The sequence below is a fragment of the Daphnia magna genome, linkage group LG8 (genome assembly GCF_020631705.1).
Source record: "Daphnia magna isolate NIES linkage group LG8, ASM2063170v1.1, whole genome shotgun sequence".
Classification (NCBI taxonomy): domain Eukaryota; kingdom Metazoa; phylum Arthropoda; class Branchiopoda; order Diplostraca; family Daphniidae; genus Daphnia; species Daphnia magna.
In genome coordinates, this window is record NC_059189.1 from 9,491,971 (window position 1) to 9,509,616 (window position 17,646).

The following is a 17,646-nucleotide window of genomic DNA, read 5'->3' on the forward strand; positions in this document are numbered from 1 at the left end:
TAGTATTGGTTACCACCAACATGTACGAGCAGCACAATGGGCTACGCGACAACATCCATGTGCAATATTTATGAACCGCAGTCATGCCAGCATTCCCAGAGTCACGAGATTTAGCTACAAATACTAGGCTGCAGACTACCATCTAGATCGATGTTAAATACCCACATCAGATCTACCCGTCGGGTCTGCTCCAATTCATCAGATGACCAGTTGCTATAGTATCGACTCAGTGTTCTTGAGCATATCCGCCCTTATTTTATCATTCAACTGGGCCGGATAAACCTGGTGGCCATGGGCAGGGCATCCATTATTTAACAGTTTCCCTAGATCATGCAAGTTGACAATAATAAGACTTTCTGTGCTGCAGCGGTTGATGTATGCTCAATCAATTTGCTCAAGGTTTCGTTATCGGAAATCCAGCCTTGTATTCATTTCATTGCAATATGTTGCAGCCGTAGGTCACCGATTTACTTGGAATGAAATCAACACAAATTCTGGGCTAAGACAGAACAGCTGATCGGCTGCTGTGCCAGTGTTAGATTTTAAGCACTTCTTATTAATTAACCACGTAGAATTTCTTCTCAAACAATTTATACAAATAAAACGTATAATTAATTTTTAATTTCAATGAAATTTCGGTCAGCAACATAAATGTATTATTTCTTAATATTCCCACTTTCGCAGTTAGTTTCGCTGTATGGGGCCTGTCCCTACCATCTGCAACGTACTGTTTTTTTGTAAGGGCTGTCAATTTTGTGCTAACTAAAATGATTTATCGTCCAATTCAAACTGAACAAAACATAGACCCTATAATTATCGCCTGAGTTAATAATTTTTTTGTTTGGAATTATTGCCCTAATTACGCCCTATTGCTGGCATGTTACTTGTAACAAAGTTATTAGGTATATTTCACAAATGGCTTATTTTACGAGAAGAAAAATCATTACTTTGAATTAAGCATTCAATTAAGAGTATAAAATGTGATTTTCAACCAATTCCAAGAGATGTCGTTTTTTGCAGATTTTGAGAAAAAGGAGAAGGGAAGCCTTTCCACTTTTCCATTTTTCGCAAAATTCTAGATTTAGTAAAAAATACATTATTTACACTCACAATTGAACGGCGATCCCAAACATTTACTTTGTTTTCATGTAGGACTTGTATTTTTAAATAAACCTAAAGAAACAGGTTAACAAAGTTGTGGAATGTGGATGATAAGTATAAAGCGATTTTTTTCTTTTAAATTTGTTGTATCTTATAAAACTCGTCAAGTTAGAAAAGAATGGCAATGTTAATACAGCACAAATGCTTATTTAGCTGTAAATTAAAATTAAATTTGTCTTAAGGCTAATTTAATTTGCCTCTTGATTTTGGGATACCCGGCCATCTTGTGAGGGGTGGAGCCTAAAAAAGCATGCATGATGCATGACTTTTTAGTTTTTACGTTTTTAGGTAGTATCGTTAGACGTTAGAGTTAGAGTAGTCCATGCCTTGACCTTCGTTTGTCTGGCAGTTCATGCGATTGACGTTTCATATTTCATTTAGTTGGATTTTTATCCATAATTCAAGTGTTATTTAAATGTATGCAATATTAGTTGATCAATCAGTGCTGCCTTTTATTATTTAGATTGTATATTTTGAAACTTATCAGTCAATGTACAATAATAGTGTTCTGCTGAGATTCTCGTTAGTGTTGCCCAACCTATTCTTAATGCGTTAACGAACAAATTTAGAATGGTTGATAAAAATCGCCTCGTTGCTGCCTTACTATTAAAGAATGACAGCTCTGCTCATCACTGTTCATGGGGACAGCAATTGGATAAAGAAGTTTTACACTCAATTGAGATTCCAGAACTAGGAAATCTCCATGTGCCTCTAGCCATAGAGGTTTGTTTTGTATCTCCAGCCATTATCATAAATCTAAAAAATCACTTTCATTAGTCACTATTAAAATTAATTTCTACATAATTTTACACAGGATGTAGAAAAACTGAAGAGCATAGCTGAGCCTGCCCTTCATGGCAACGGATTGAATGTTGTTTTGGACCCAAATCTAAGAAAGGGATGGCAAGTTGCAGGTATGAGAATATCAGGATTGTTTCCAAAAGATTCTCTACAAAAAACTCTAGGAGAACTGTGTGCTAAAGCATTACTCAATCTGAAACTTGGTTGGCTGTTAGAAGATTGTGATAGTAACACTGTAGATGCTTACATTGACAAATTAGTTTTGTATGAATCTGGAGGACACTACAAGAGGCATCGTCATTCGGAGTTGGAACAAGGTATTTGGAACAATCCATTATAATTTTGTAATGTATAAGTAATCCTAAATCTTTTAATCCAGGTATTTGTGGTGTAGTGATTCTCCAGATACCTGTTGAAAACGGGTTCAACGGTGGCCGACTAAAAATCGAACACGGTTCGTCGACGGCGCACTACGAATATCACGAAGGTAGTAATCATTGTCACTTTTTGACGGCCTTCCGCTCTGGGTGTAAGCACGAGCTAGAACCCATCAAATCTGGCTGGCGAGTGACTTTGATGATAAACCTTGTATGGAGAAATGCCTTCGATGTTGCAAAAATTCCGCAATCAGTACAGCTTATTCCTGTTATTCTCGAACTTTTAACCGAAATACGGGAGTCGGTCGACCCTTGGTTTAAAGGTATCCATCAAACCAAGCATGGCAAGCCAGTAATAGAGAAGACAGATTGTTGCGATATACTTCATGCATCTGAGATTTCCTCGGATGTCGTCGAACAACTTAGTGAACTAGTCAACAAAACCCAAATCAGTTATAATGGTAGGTATGACAAGTTACACGTTTACTTGTAGAATCAGCAAATGTTATTGTTCTAGCTGAAGCAGCCTCACATCATCGACATGAGGAGTTCAACAACGATCTTTCCTTTTCTCCACCTTTTGAACTAAAAATTACCAATATTGCACGTTTTCATCAAAGAAATCTCGAGTGGCAACAAAGTATCACAAAGAACCTTTCAATATAAACCTTTAAAAAATCTAAACACAGTATTTTGTTATGTAGGTGCTGATTTTGACGATGGGGAGAGAAAACCATGTGTCACGCATGGGCAACATCAGAAAGAATCAATCGATATGCTCGTTTTTCTGCTGGAGAACGACTACACATTGACGGACCTCACTTTCTTTGGGCTGAAAGGGCAAGATGTTCGGCTTGCTCGTTTATTGTTGGGCGGGAATTTTCTCGAAGTCCATTTAGCTATTTTGAACCATTCAAGATCGCAAGTACCTTTCGGCGAAAATCCTAGTTTTGTGGCTAAATTGGAGCATTGGGTTAATTCTAGCAATATGTTGGTGCCTTTTAAAAATGTGCAAATTAATGCTAACCAGATCGTGAGTGACTTCAAAACTAAATCACAACACCGAACTCACCAAGAAGAAATCGAAGAAAAAAACATGAATTTTCCGCAGTTTGCGTATCACCAACCAGTACTTGTGATTTGGCCGAAATACCAATCATTTCGCATCAAATGCCTTTATGCATTTGATGTTTTACTGGATGAATTAGAACATGAATTGCAAATAACAAGTCACCAGAAAGCTATTGAAAATCTACGCCGCATTATATCCGTATGCCGCGATGAACCATTGACTGTGTTTCTCGATTCGGCTGGCGTTCCTGGAGAGCGTACCTGTCGTCTTCTGCGTCTTTGCATTTTTCTCCGGGCACGGCAAGAAGGATTGGATTTACTGGAACTTATGGGCATGGATTTTACCAACGAAGATGAGTGTGAGATAGACAAAGAAGTTCGTTTTGAAGGAATTCGCAGTAATGAAGTGGCTTTGTTGGTAGCTGAATTAGAGTGCCAAGTGACAGGTAAGACTAAAATTAGTAATCGTTAAATTTAAACATCGCTGGTGTTATAGTAATTATTTTGATTATTATTTACTTGTACGTATTTGTGTAGGGTGGTCTGCCTGTTCAGGTTTTGTCTTAAAAATGATATCTCCAGTTAGACTGTCAAGTCAGTTAGCGTACATAATCTGCTTGGCGGACCATCTCATGGATCGTTACTGCTCAGAAGGTGCACTAAAAATCCTGGACCGTGTAGCTTACCTCCTTCCTAAACTCAACACATCCTCCATCTCATCCCTTGGACAGACGGATATTGATTCATATGTCAACTTCGTCATTGAGTGTGAACGAGATCCAAAAACGGCTAGTGCTCAACGGGTCGTGTGTTTTACGACCCTTTTCCCTCGCCTGGATTCATACCAACAGTGTCGCCTGATTGTTGATCTCCGGAGACGGATCCGATTTGGTGGCATTCATTCGTGTATGCAACTTTATCAGCAAATGTGCCGTGCTCTACCATCGTGCGATTTACACGCACCTGGACCTATAAAGAACGTAATTGTAGCTGTTGTGAGTAGCTTTTTTCAACTGGGAGACCCGGAACTCATTCTTCTCCTTATGAATAAGATATGTCTGAAATCGACCAGTTCAAATCAATCAGCAGAAGAAAACAACTTGGTCGATGTACTATTGTTATCACATGAAATCTGGGAATTGGCAACGTCGTCCGACTTAGGGAAGACCATGCTTTCTAACCTAGTAAAGGCGCAGACTTCATCTCTGCTCTGCATGTTGGATCAACTCACCATTCCCCGCCAAGAAATTGTTTCAGCATGGCATATCAGGGAAACGGAACTCGTAGTGCCAAATTTTAAAGCCAAGACTAGTTTGCTGGATAATTTATCGCAACTGGAACTGACGAGTGATCACAGCAAACTCATCCGTGATGCACGATTAGCTTTGATTGTTGCCTGGATTGATGGACTGTGTCAGCAATTGGATCGGGAGACGCCAGTAGTTACACCGCACCCGAATGATCCACTTCAGCTTAATGTAACTGAATTTTTAAGAACTTTTATCCAAATGGAAAAAGTGCACCATCAAGATGGTCGACAGCCTATTTTCGTAGACTTTTCGCGCCTCTTTTCGAAGATGTGTTTAACGAGATTATGCAAGCTTATACTCGATCTTCGCCAAACAGAATCAGCAGCATCGATCGACATGAGAGTAATTGCCTCGTGTTTTAATCTATGCAGAGATTTAAGTCGCCAATTTGTGGAAGGAGATATTATTTCCTTCATGAAACCTTCAACAGAACTGGCAGTTAAAATTGCCAAGTGGCTGTTCTGGCTTGGCGACGAAGTGGTATCGGAGAGATTTGCCCACAAAATTTGCACTTGCGTCTCTTTGGAGGAAGAAAACTTATTCGTGAAAGAAATGGATCTCGTCGAGCAAACTGTGGTCACTGACCAACTCCGCTCCTGCCAGTCTGGTCGCCTTTCACATCCTGTTAGATCGACATATTGGCTACTTGAAAACTGTTAAAGAGCCAGTTTTTTCCTTTGAGCAACCTCTCGCTGAATTACCTACGTATCCCGAAGTTGAGGCTTTTCTTCGTTCCTCAAATGAGAAAATGAGCTATCACAAATTGGCCAGTATTTTTCATGCCCGTGGTTTTGCCGACGATTTGACTAAGCTTTGCCTGAATAATGGTTGGTGTAGCTTAAAAGCGCGGGCAATGGGGTCAACCAGGAGTGCTTGGTGCGAAATTATCAAAACACAAGATATGCACCATGCTAATATGCAACAATTTCAAGCCGTCCAACAAGAATTATCCAAAATGCTTTCCTTGCGCGAAAATCTTGGACATAAAACACTCGGAGGGAAAGGTGATGCGGAAAAAATGTCGGACTTTAATACCAGCAATAACTGCATTTTATTTTCATCCGGGAAATGTGAAAAGAAGGAACCCGAAATCATCGTGATTTCAGATTAGTGAAATTTTAAACAAAAGAAGTAGGTTCTCTCCTAAATGTAAGCGCTGTTACCTTTTGAATTTTCTTTTGACGTTTTTAGGATCTGGTCTCCTAGTCAACACCACGTTATTGAAATGAAGCTTTGATGATATGAACCACTTGAGCGAAAATTTCTTTGATTGCATCAGTGCATCGGATCCATTTAAAAATATTTACATAGCTGTACTTAACAAAGGTATTTAGCACAAAGGTTGCACCGAACCCAACGTCATCTACGTTTTCTTATGGATTTGAAATAAATGTTCTATTTACTACCATGATTTTGTGGACTGTAAATAAAAAAATTTCTCAGCTAACGATGTTTAAAAGAAAGAGGTTTTTCTACAGAAGCCGTTTGACCCATTTTTTAAAAGACAACTGTCGATAGTTGCCCGCTTATTTCGGAAATAAATAAATAACTAGCGTTACCATCTAGCGGTCAATGTTGGGAATCGAAGGAGGGATTTTAATAGACCACGCCCTCAAAGAAGGAGGAGGCTGCTACACTTCGAATTATGTTGATCGATTGTCAGGCCGATTTCGATCACCACTGTAGAGTCAATGCTCAATGCCTGACGCCACGACGCGCATTGGAACTTTCTGTTTGTATTTGCTGTCAGACAATGTTTTCATATCTTTAGGTGCAGTTCCTATCCGCAGCCCCAAAGTGTGCAAAAATACGACAGTGGAAAAAATCAGCTCATCGTGCTGATCTGCACAATGCCGGCTTCATGTAAGCAAACTAGAAATAACCTATCAACAGCAATTTTGGTTTATATTTGGCTCTCACATGCACATCTATGACAGATGTTTATTTTAGCTAAACTGTTATTGAACATAGGACTACATAGTATTAAAACACTCTTCTCTTAAGGAAATTTGTAGCTGTGGACTTTCTTTTGAAGACTCTTGTATCTTAATATTTTCCTGCTTGTTGGAACAAGGAAAATAGGATCTCTTGATGCCAACCAAGTGTCATTGGAAATATTTTAAAAAGGTGTTAAAGGTATTTGACAAATCTATAATCATGTTAATAAATGGAGGTTTATTCCACAAACTTTAGCTTCCCAGGCCGACACCCATCCACAAAGCCATGGGTGATAGATGATGTAAAAATTTATATTTTAGATTATTGATCGCAGAGTCAGAGAGCAAAGAAATGTCTATTGCCCCTCAATTCCAAATGGCACTAGATACGGCGAAGCATGGGCTTTCTGTTTTTTTCTTTTTTTATATAATGTGATACCTTCGTGTATTCTTTCCGCTGATATTAGTATTCAGGTATTGTTATTTTTAAGGTATGTTATTGAGGTAAAATTCTTTAGTGGTTACTAATTGCAAATGCATTAATTTCTTCAGAATCGTGTCATAAGATAATGCTCTATGTGTTATTTTGTTTTCTGAGATAGCTTTAAATGATTAATGTCATTTCAAATAACATTATTAATGTATGATATAATTAATGTGATGTTAATGATATTATTAATATCACTTGAAATGAAATTATTAATCATTTCAAACTATCTCCGAAAACAATAATACCTGAAGAATCATTTTATGACACACAGAAATAAATGCATTTGGAATTAGTAACCACTGAAGTGTTTTACGTCAATAAAATAACTAAAAAAAAAATACCTGAATATCAGTGGAAAGACTACACGAAGGTACCACAAAATATCAACAACAAAAACTGTCAGACGGCCTACCCTCCTCCGTAACTAGTCTCATCGGTAATTTAGGGACAATAGCCAAAAATTCTATTGTCACTCAAAAGCTGAGGGGTAATAGCCAAAAAGTATTGCCTCTCAAAAATTTGAGGGGCCATTGCTAATACTGAACGCCGTATTTACGGAGTCCAGTTCCATCCTTAAGTTGATTTGACTGAAAACAGTATGTTGGTTTCCTTTCCATTTGATTGGGAAACAGTGATCTTAATCGCTTTTGTAAAATTACAGGACCAAAAGTGTTGCATAACTTCTTGTTTGACATCTGTGGATTGCAAGGAGGTTTCACATAGGAGAAACACGAGCAGCAGTGTACCGATTACATCCGGCGTACGGTCGGAAGTGATATGCTGGTGGTCGTGCTTATGCTGGTAAGCGGTGGAGTCGATTCCGTCATTTGTGCTGCCCTTCTCCAAGGTGGGGAAGGGCATTGAAAAAAGCACTTCTCCAGGGTGACTACTCGTCGCTAGTGCAGGCCATCCATATGGATAACGGTTTCCTGCGAAAGACGAATCCGAGCAGGCCGTCACTAGTTTACACCAACTCGGGCTCAATCTTCTGGTAATTTGAGATACTTTTCTGGGCCGTTCAGAATCTTATGATTGGCGGCCAAAATGTGATACGAGATTAATTGATACGTCGTCCTGCCACATCTCAAATTCTACGGTTTATAATTCTTGTTTAATGACAGAGTTCTTTTACAGATAGTGGCTTCTCATTTCTTCTTCATACCAGCGATCAGATTTGATGTTTAGAATTGTTTTAGGTTGTTAAAGCAAGTTTGATTTTCTACGATGCTTCCACCAACGAGAATGTTCGCCAAACTTTGTCGTTGTGTCGGACTGTTGTGATGGACAGTGAAGACTCATCGTAACGATTCCGAATGGTTCGTCAATTGCGCCTTCACGGTCGTGTAGTAGAACCTCTTAATGGTAATTGCATTGAGGTGTTTCCTGCGTTATGGCATTCCAGAAAGATCTTCACTCTTTTCGCAGTTTTCCCCAACAGACATCCATAAAGATGAAGTAAGATCCCTAGGTCGCGAGCTGGGTCTGCTCGCAGAATTACTGGAACGTCACCCGTTTCCTGGTCCTGGTTTGTCAATTCGAATCCTTTACGCCGAAGAACCGTCCATGGAAGCTGGTTTTGGTGAGGCGCAAGTGCTAATTCGTCTGATCGTTTATGCCAACATGGCAGCCAAGGAACGTGCTTTGCTCAGTCGGATTGAAATTGCGACGTTTAAGAAGAGCGTCTTCTCTGGACGAACTGTCCAGTCACAACCAGTATGTTGCCACGCTACTTCCTATTCGCACTGTCGGATCAGGTTCAAGAGATTCGCAATTTAGACGTTTTGTTTGCGGAATTTTTTTTAAGATTGTTCTCTTCCTTGCAGGGAGATTTCCGAACTTATAGCTATTGCGTAGCACTGAACTCTGATAAGACACAACCAAACTGGAATGATCTAGCCACCTACGCCCGCTTAATACCGCGTGTGTGCCATAATGTCAAAAGTGTTTGCTACATATTCGGAAAGGGCTATGCGTGAATCGGTGACAAACGTTACACCTACCTACTTAATGAGTAACATTTTGGCGATTTTGAGGGAAGCGGATTATTTGGTAAATAAAATATTACGGGATTCGGAATAAGAAGAAAGAAAAAGAAGCTAGCCCATCGTCTTGATCCCTCTTCCATTTGATCGCGATTCGAGTCAACGCATTCCAACATGCCAGCGATCAGTCATTTTTCGACCATTCCTTTCACAGGATTTTATGATTGACTTCCTGCAATTCCTGATACTCATCTGTCCCAAGAGGTACGTAAAAAATTGTTCATTTAAAAAACTTATCTTGTTGTAAACATTAATACCGATTATTAGGTTGTAGACAAGATGGCTGAATCCGTCTTAGCTGTTCCAGGAATTTTCAGGATCTTGTATGATCTTGACTGCGAAACCACCCTGGACAATGGAGTGGGAATTATTTGATTTACGAACGTTGCTTAGGCAAATCCTCTCAGCACTCTTTATAGGACACGGATACGGAGTTGTATGATACAACTTGTATCATTGACCAGATTTAGATGGGAGATATTATGAACTATGGATTTAGTTTAGACTTCTGAAATTGAGAAATCAATTAGCTTTGTCGTCTCGTGAAAATCTCTTTAACTCGCTTTTAAAGAGTTCTCGTGGTGACTTATTGACTATTCCTTAAATGTGCATGCATATTTGTTGGAAATAATGGGTGCAGTTGTTTTCCGTCGAACAAATTAAACATTGTTAATGCGCAACTAGGTGGGTTGCTGTTGCTCTCCCTTGTAAATCTACCTTTCTTTGCCCAATTGTTAATCTAATTCTTTTGGGAAAGTTCGGCCGTCCCCCAAAAACAAGTGGAAGGGCATTTGAGGCGTTATGCTATTTCCTGAAATTGGATATTCAGAAAATGTTCTATATGTTCGCAAATTGTTAAGACCTATTCAGAGTGGTACCATAAAGTATGAGTGTAGGAAAGGGTACTTAGGCTCTGACGTATTTGTTAATTGGAAAAGGTACTGCAAAGAGAAGCGTCACATGACGGTTATAAGAATCGACTTTTTCGTTTGCTTTGCCCAATGAATCTGTGCCTGGAACGGGCAGTTGCACCTAATTTTTATTTTTTAAACCCAGAGGTGTTCTTCACTTTTCAGAGGGACTGATTGATGATACTTGTTGGTTAAACCATGAAGAATACCAAAAGATGGATAAGTGGAGGTAATGTAATTCCTCGTGGCATTTTCATTCATGCATGTGCAACAGTTCGTGAGCAGACGAACCATTGAAAGAGCCCTGCACCGTCTAGCTGCATCCAACCATATGCTAGTAGAACCCGAAACATTGTTTTCACAAGTATTGTCATATTTCAGTTGCAGGTTTTCACTAAATACCAAGTAAGTAATGGGTTTAATCGTTTTAAATGTATGATTTTTCGATTAAAGTCTATCTAGGTGTCAGAAAACTGAAATTGCACTTTAGAACTTTTAAAACACCGCATAGCTTTTATTTACAATGGTTTACTTTTTAAACTATCATAATCTTGTAAACCATTTAAAGGAGAACAAAGCTCATTTTGTAGATTTCCGAAATTTCAACTTCCGGTTTTACTTCCGGTTTAAAATTCCAAATAACTCCTCATTTGTTGGTCTGTCAGAAAAAAGATTCACATTTTCGTGATACTCGTCAAATTTGGGGTCGACTCAATGGGTCTGCTGAAAATACCCGAAAATCGTCAAAAATCGCGATTTTTCATGAAATTTCGTTCAGGAAAATTTGCGATTTTGGTCAAATCCGACTTTTGGCTAAAAACACGTCATTTCAACCCCAAATTTGATAAGGATCACGAAAATCCTACTCGTTTTGTTACGGGATCATTATTTTTAGAAATATTGGCTACTTCTGGTTACTTCCGAAAAATTTTCATACCAATCTGCAAAATGTAAAAAATGAGCTGTATTGTTCTAACAATTTCAAATACTTTTCTCGCATACGTTAGGGCATGGTAGCTATTATTTCGTTTTTTTCTTGCTTTCACACTACAGGCTGATCCTACGAGCTACGTCAGCTACGACAGTTTTACCTACAAATGTTTAGCGTTTCGTGCTGCATCTAGTAGTTGATATTCTAGGATTTTATGCCTAAAATTGGAATTCAGCTCTCAGAGATTAGCAAAATTCAAGCACCTAAAAGCAAGTATTAGACTTATTTCAACATTCAAAGTAAAATATAATTTTATGTTCTAGGCGGAAACTCTAGATGGGGTTGATGTGCGTCTATGATGAATATTACGAGTGACAAGTTAAATGGGTGTTTGTTACGTTACCCTGTTTTGTGTTTCAAAGGATTTTTCGTCAAAAAATTTACGGTATGTTGTTATTTATTCATTATTGCTATCGTTGGGTATGTATTGAAAAGGAAACCTTTGAAATAGATTGCTTTTTGTATGTGGTAGTGTTTCGCCTTGTCAGCTCTGCCAGCTGCTGAACCAGCAGCCTGCATTCCTGCTATCAATGTACCTCAAGGAATCCTGACACTGTAAGAATGCCACTATAACCTTACATGAAGATCACCATCCAGTTCAAGTACTGTTAATGGATCTCAAGCCTTTTGTTTAAACTTAATGATATGTTCTCGTCAGTCAACCGCAGAGTCTTCATCTACTTTGTGTTGCTAACCATCAGCCCTCAGCATCCCAGTTATCCAGATTTCCAAGCTTCTCTGATTAACCAACCATCATCCATACACTTCAGCTCTTCATTGTGGTATTTCAGAACATTACTTTTTCAGAACATTAGCTATCTTCCACTACACACATCTGTAACAATTTTCTCTACGCAGGCTTCTCTTCCTCTCTTCTTATTCTGCCAAATGCCAACATGGAACAAGGTTCGTCTTCGTGGTCTTACCATGGTATTTTAATTTGGTGGATTATCTGAATTTTCCATTTTTACATATAAATCTTTGTTGTATGAACAGAAAATTGTCATTGTTAATCCTGCTGTTCTTCTCACTGTTACTTAGCTGGCTAATATGGATAGGCACACCATCTCTATTTTTTGGTATTTTAAGTTTCCACATTATGGAGAATTGTTGTCTTGTAACATAAAATTCTGTGATAGGACTGCAAATATTCATCTTCCTTCGGTACAATACTACCGTTTTGATAATTTCGGTAGTTTCGCCGCCAGTGGACCACACGCGTAAGTTAAGATGTCTTTTTCATCGTTTTAAAGACAAATGCAATTTTCCGCCCAAAATCATTTACTTCTTTTTTGTCCCATTTAATTTATTTAGAACTTCATTTTCTTCGTCTTCCTGTCGTTGTCTACGCCTTCACCTCATCGCGGTCTTCGTCTACGTCTTCGCCTCATCAGTGTATTCGTCGACGTCTTCGCCTTCATCTCCGTCTCACCATCGTATTTTCCGTCTTTTTCTACGCTATCATCTCGTCGCCGGCTTCACCGTGGATGGTCAACCTGGTATTGTTTTATTTTGCATTGTAATGTTTAAGTTAACCCGTTGGCTGCCACCCCGTTTGCGTCCCATTTTTTTTGTAGCTTGTAGGGACCGGCCGCAATGGCCTTCGCCGCAAGGCGCCTTAGGCAATGCACCATTAGGGACTTCTCTTTGTCGATGCGGTGGCGGATTCCTGAGGGTGTGCATTCCCTGTAACGGATTCCGTCACCATGTCAGCCCGGACTTGTCTTCGGACGAGTCCCACCTTGTTCGCGATCCTTATGACGCGATGCGTAGTTACTGTAGTTTAAGCAACCTACGGGTTGCGTGGCCTGGCAGCCAACGGGTTAACTTACTTAAGTGTATGTATGTTTGTGTATATATTTGTATCTATGTTAATTCTGTTATGTAAAATAGTGGAGGAATTGTTGGGAGGTGGGACAATAAAAACAATTTCAATTTTAATCTATTTTGTATGTTTAATTTATTTCACCTTAGTCGACTTTATCCAAATCAAAGATAAACTTAGATTATTTATTTTCCCAACCTATTTCAATTTAAGTTCAACCATCTCAAGAATACTTATTTCAATAGATTTCAGTTGGTGAAAAACCAGAGAATAAATTTTGTCTTTGTTCCATTTGACTGTTGAATGTAATCACTTGGCAAAACAAAAAAGGGGGGAAAAATAACAAACACAAGAATGATACTGAATACATTTTATTTACACTGACAACATAACATTGGTGGCATTCCATTCTGTCATCGAATAACTGCAATGCCAATGCAACACATCAGGTACCTCAAGGATCTCTGCAAATGAAAACTGTAAACCACTTTTGAAAAAACCAAGTCCTGGATTGAACGAAGTCACTGAATGATTCTGTGGCCACCACAGTACATCAGGTACATCCCGAAGACCTGAAAGCACAATTACAAAAACTTAAACTATTAATAATAAATTCTAACATCACCTAATGACCAAGAGTCTAAGAGATTTAGATAGGGAAATTGATTAATAAAGAACTACTTTTCTTACGTCACCTTGGTCAAAATGAGTGTATTAGACTAACGAAGATGAAAAACGTGCTAGCAAAGCCAAACCATGCTCCTCCTTTAAAAATATAAAATGTAAGTGGCACAAGGTTTCTTTGACATGATTTTTTGCCATAATACCTTGAAAAACTCTGCATTTATCGAATTCACAAGACGCAGCTCAAAACACACGGAATCGGTGGTGAAATTTCAAGAACAGATACATTCGTTTAAGCATCCATCCTCAATCCGAAGCCACGCGAAATGAAACAGCTGACGGGACAGCTGACATACCCATAAAAATTCTACACAGTTAGTTATTTATCCCCTAGATGTCTTGAAAATATTAAGCAGTAGTCTTCAGTAAACTTGAAACCCTCCCACTTTTCCATAAGCGAAGTAAAGCCCGACTTTCTTTTTTAAAAAATGACTCATATTGTTTCTTCCAAGTCGAATTGAACTAAATTTTATATATTGTCATTGAATTTCGAATACAAATCATGTAATTTTATAGAAATATACACATAATTGAAAAAATAAAGTAAAACGTCAGGCTTATTTTCCTGACAGAATTTCCACTAGATGGCGGTGATAGTGACAAAAACTGACCAAACAGTTCGTCTGCTTGAGAAAAGAGAAATAGTTAATCTGCTTTAGGAGTCGTGGTGACATAAGCACGTAAGTGAATTATTAAAAGAAAATTGGTTTTTTAAAATTTAAATGGCAGTAAGGAAGCAAAATAAATGTTTCTTCTACCCATTTGACAAGGTACAAGTGAAGTGTTTTACTATTCTGATCTTCTGATTCCTCATTCTGCAGGTCTTGCTTTTATTGCCTAATGTTTAAAAATGTTGGTAGTGAAACAAAACTTTGTTTTGGTTTTATGAGGAACCAAGATCCTTTTCTCAAATGGAAAGAGACTTTACTGGACAGGTACATTTCTACTAAACACATGCAGTTCTCATGTGATTGATTATAGTTTTTAAAAAAGTCTTACTACATGTTTCCCAGATGTAAATTGATAATTGTAGGGAATTGAAAGATATTGCACTCGTAAAATTTTTTGAACCTTTTCCTTGCAAAAACTCTTCATTAGACTCTTGTAGTTATATCATAGTTGTCTTTTGGCTACGAATGCTGGCCCTGCCATGTTTGACTCCATCTAGTTGTACTTGTAGTCTGTGAAAAGAAAATTAATACAAGCATTATGAAACAACAAATAGCAAAGCTGTGTCCTTGAATTTAAGATTAGGTGTGATTAATTGAATATAGTTAGATTAGTAGTTGAGTCGCAGTTGATAAATTTGATTCCATTGTTTATTCTTGCTTCTGGTTGATATATACCATTCTCATATGTAGTTTGGTTAAGTAAAATGGCAGCCACATGCCACTTAAACAGTCTGCAAAAGGAACAATATGTCATCCATTTACCTTGGAAATTTCCATTTGACAATATAATTTTAAGTGTATGTGTATTTACACCTAAATGTAAACATACCTCAAATGGCAAAGCAAAACAGTGACCGTACTAATGTGACTTATGGCTCTATGGTTGAGCATCGGAGAGTCATGATGTAAAATGAAGGTTCGATTCCCCACGGAGTCTAGTTGAAACGAAACATATATTATTCGGAAATTAATCGAACGTCAATACGGCACTTTCAAACAGTGTATATATGAATAAACTGGGGCAACAGAAAATTGTGATAGAAGTTGAAATTAAGTAACTTTGTCGGTATGGGTAAAAATGTAAATTCATGTACGTACTTGAACGAGGTTTCAAGAAGACACAAACGTTCAGAAAAATCGTAATGGGATAAGTGCATTGCACAAGAAGAGATACAAACTGACATTTCACCAAAAAATAACTTTTTTGAAAAATTTATTTTAACACTTCTGCATTGATATATAACCTTTGGCGTCAACCAAAGTAGTGAGAGCCACTACCTCAGTTGACTCACCGGGGAGATTACCCGGTGCGTGGCTAAGAGAAGCCGGAAGAGGATGGAAGGTTTCGGACAAGTTTTTACGTGAGCGATTAACCGTTAATTCGGATTTGTGGGTAGCCTCTTCGCCCTCCAATGATATCATAGAACTTGAGGACCCCCACGTCCCCTTTCCGGACAGCGCACTCACAACCTTTGCTGCTGATCACAGTAACGGCATGACCCGCTGCGGGCTTATCACAAGTCATGGGGAAACGGGGCCACAGAAAAGAAGGGAGCCCAGATACACACTTCAATTTATAAAAATTACTTATTTTATCTTCGAGATGAATCAGCGACTAAAGGTAACGTGCAGGTAGCGTTCTTCGAAGTTCCCACATGCGCTTCCAACTGCTATCATTTTTAAATCTCATTTAACTTGATACCTCTTTTGATTTAGAATGATTATTAACCTATGTAAAGAAAACGAAACATGGATCAATATATAAACGTTTGCCTATCAATTTGTATTCAATAGAGTATTCAATTGTATTACCTCTCGTTCTGGGGAACTGATGGTATTCATTGTATTCAGCTAATGGTTTTACACGACATAGTCCGTTGCATCCTGCTCACCACATATCCTAACATTCATCTTGCATGGAAATCGTAGAGTCGGCATTTGGTCAATTACTTTCCTCTTTAATACATTCTGTTGATGGATGCGTTGCTGGATGATAAGTTGTCGGACGAGGCGGAATACCTCGGCGTCTGATCTGTTTGGATGCGGATGATTTACTAATGCATTAGATTTCCGTTCTTTATGTAAAGGAAAAGAATACCCTCTTCCGATTTGCCTTTACGGGTCGATATAACCCTGAGATAAGAATAACGCATCAAAGTTTTCTTTTAAAAATTGAAGATTAGTACAACTTTTTTCGAAGCACAAAATTATTAAATTACGTGAGCAATGACGTCGAGGAAGTGAACACCATTCCGATTGATGCATCTGATGACGCGAAGTAACACCAACCAAAAAGCGACTACTATTCTAATACCTCTGCAAACAAAACAATAAATTGCATTTCAATTAGTTGTAATCATGGGTTTGCAGGCAGAAAAAACCGACAGACCTAGAACTTGAGCTTTGGACTGAGATGGTTCAAAATGTTCAACTTCATTTCAAGAGCTCTGCATCAGAATGGGGAGGTCTGATGTCGCAAACAGAGAGATCCATTTTTGTTGACAGACACATGATCTCTTTCACAGTATACACATGATCTAAATATGCTGTCCAATGAAGCAAAGAAGCAATGTAATTCTATATAAAAAATAGAAGAAAAAAAATGCCATTTATGTTATACCTGTTCGACTTTGTAAAGGTGATACCAATTCACAACACAGTCCTTTGAAATTTCTCATTGGGCATGACAAGCAATACATCTTCGAGACAATGAGGAACAGTCTGATTGAAGAATACTCCTGTTGTTCAAAAGGATTGGGTAGTGACTGACAGAACGGCAGAAAATCAGGATGTAGATTTGTTGATTTTTCTGCAGCACAGAAGTGACTTTGAGGAGGTATTCTTCTTGCCATGTGATACAGAAAATATTCTTCCATTTTCTTCAAGACCAGTTTTTCCAACCAGGAAATCTGTACATTTGACGTTTAGAATTACAACCAGCTGTTTTTGCTGTGCACATTTTTCAATGCCGAGTGCATTCTTCAGGCTTTCAATTTCAGAATTCTGCAAACATACTATTACGACACCTATGAGGAAAAGCAGTGGGTAAACAGGTGGTGGAAAAGCAGTGGGTAGTTTTCTCATTATACTCTACAATATTTTTGCCTAACATACCATGATAAGCTCTTCTTTTATTGTTTTTTTTTTTTTTGGTTTGAAGGATTGGCACATGGTTTTTTCTACAGAGCTGTTTTTTCTTTCACTTAAATCAGATGAAGCTAAATGTTACGGTCGCACCTATCGCCCCTCAACTTTTGAGGGATAATAGACTTTTTCAAACATTTATTAGCTCCCCGCTTAACACGTCTCGAATCTTTCGATAAGTCTACTGTCACAAATTCGTCTGCTTGTCTATTGGAAACGATGAAATCGATA

General features: G+C 38.3%; 1 protein-coding gene and 3 long non-coding RNA genes across 15 annotated transcripts; 2 read left to right on the plus strand and 2 right to left on the minus strand.

The window, feature by feature from the left end:
* Positions 1 to 1,451: 1,451 nt before the first annotated feature.
* Positions 1,452 to 6,167, plus strand: LOC116929419. Its single transcript, XM_032936640.2, is given in 8 exon segments — positions 1,452 to 1,884; positions 1,976 to 2,279; positions 2,342 to 2,800; positions 2,857 to 2,979; positions 3,044 to 3,856; positions 3,948 to 5,266; positions 5,268 to 5,851; positions 5,912 to 6,167. Coding segments are annotated over 7 exon segments (3,735 nt in total). The 5' UTR covers positions 1,452 to 1,731; the 3' UTR covers positions 5,832 to 5,851; positions 5,912 to 6,167.
* Positions 6,168 to 6,379: 212 nt separating this feature from the next.
* Positions 6,380 to 12,716, plus strand: LOC116929512. Of its 12 annotated transcripts, none has more exons than XR_004397915.2 (14): positions 6,380 to 6,583; positions 6,725 to 7,743; positions 7,809 to 8,138; positions 8,344 to 8,509; positions 8,573 to 8,901; positions 8,971 to 9,393; positions 9,457 to 10,505; positions 11,154 to 11,476; positions 11,564 to 11,693; positions 11,750 to 11,873; positions 11,950 to 12,021; positions 12,088 to 12,170; positions 12,231 to 12,311; positions 12,406 to 12,716. It is a non-coding gene; the product is annotated as an uncharacterized LOC116929512 (long non-coding RNA). The 12 variants fall into 12 exon arrangements; XR_004397920.2 differs by having other exon boundaries at positions 6,725 to 7,517; positions 7,593 to 7,743; positions 7,809 to 8,509; XR_004397917.2 differs by having other exon boundaries at positions 6,725 to 6,856; positions 6,914 to 7,743; positions 7,809 to 8,509.
* Positions 12,717 to 13,271: 555 nt separating this feature from the next.
* Positions 13,272 to 13,901, minus strand: LOC116929507. The gene is made up of 3 exons (XR_004397905.2): positions 13,744 to 13,901; positions 13,612 to 13,681; positions 13,272 to 13,488 (listed from the first exon to the last, which is right to left on the minus strand). It is a non-coding gene; the product is annotated as an uncharacterized LOC116929507 (long non-coding RNA).
* A 1,796-nt stretch (positions 13,902 to 15,697) lies between these two features.
* On the minus strand, positions 15,698 to 17,579 carry LOC116929520. Its single transcript, XR_004397941.2, has 6 exons — positions 17,386 to 17,579; positions 16,892 to 17,297; positions 16,661 to 16,817; positions 16,491 to 16,587; positions 16,084 to 16,404; positions 15,698 to 16,000 (listed from the first exon to the last, which is right to left on the minus strand). It is a non-coding gene; the product is annotated as an uncharacterized LOC116929520 (long non-coding RNA).
* Positions 17,580 to 17,646: the final 67 nt, after the last annotated feature.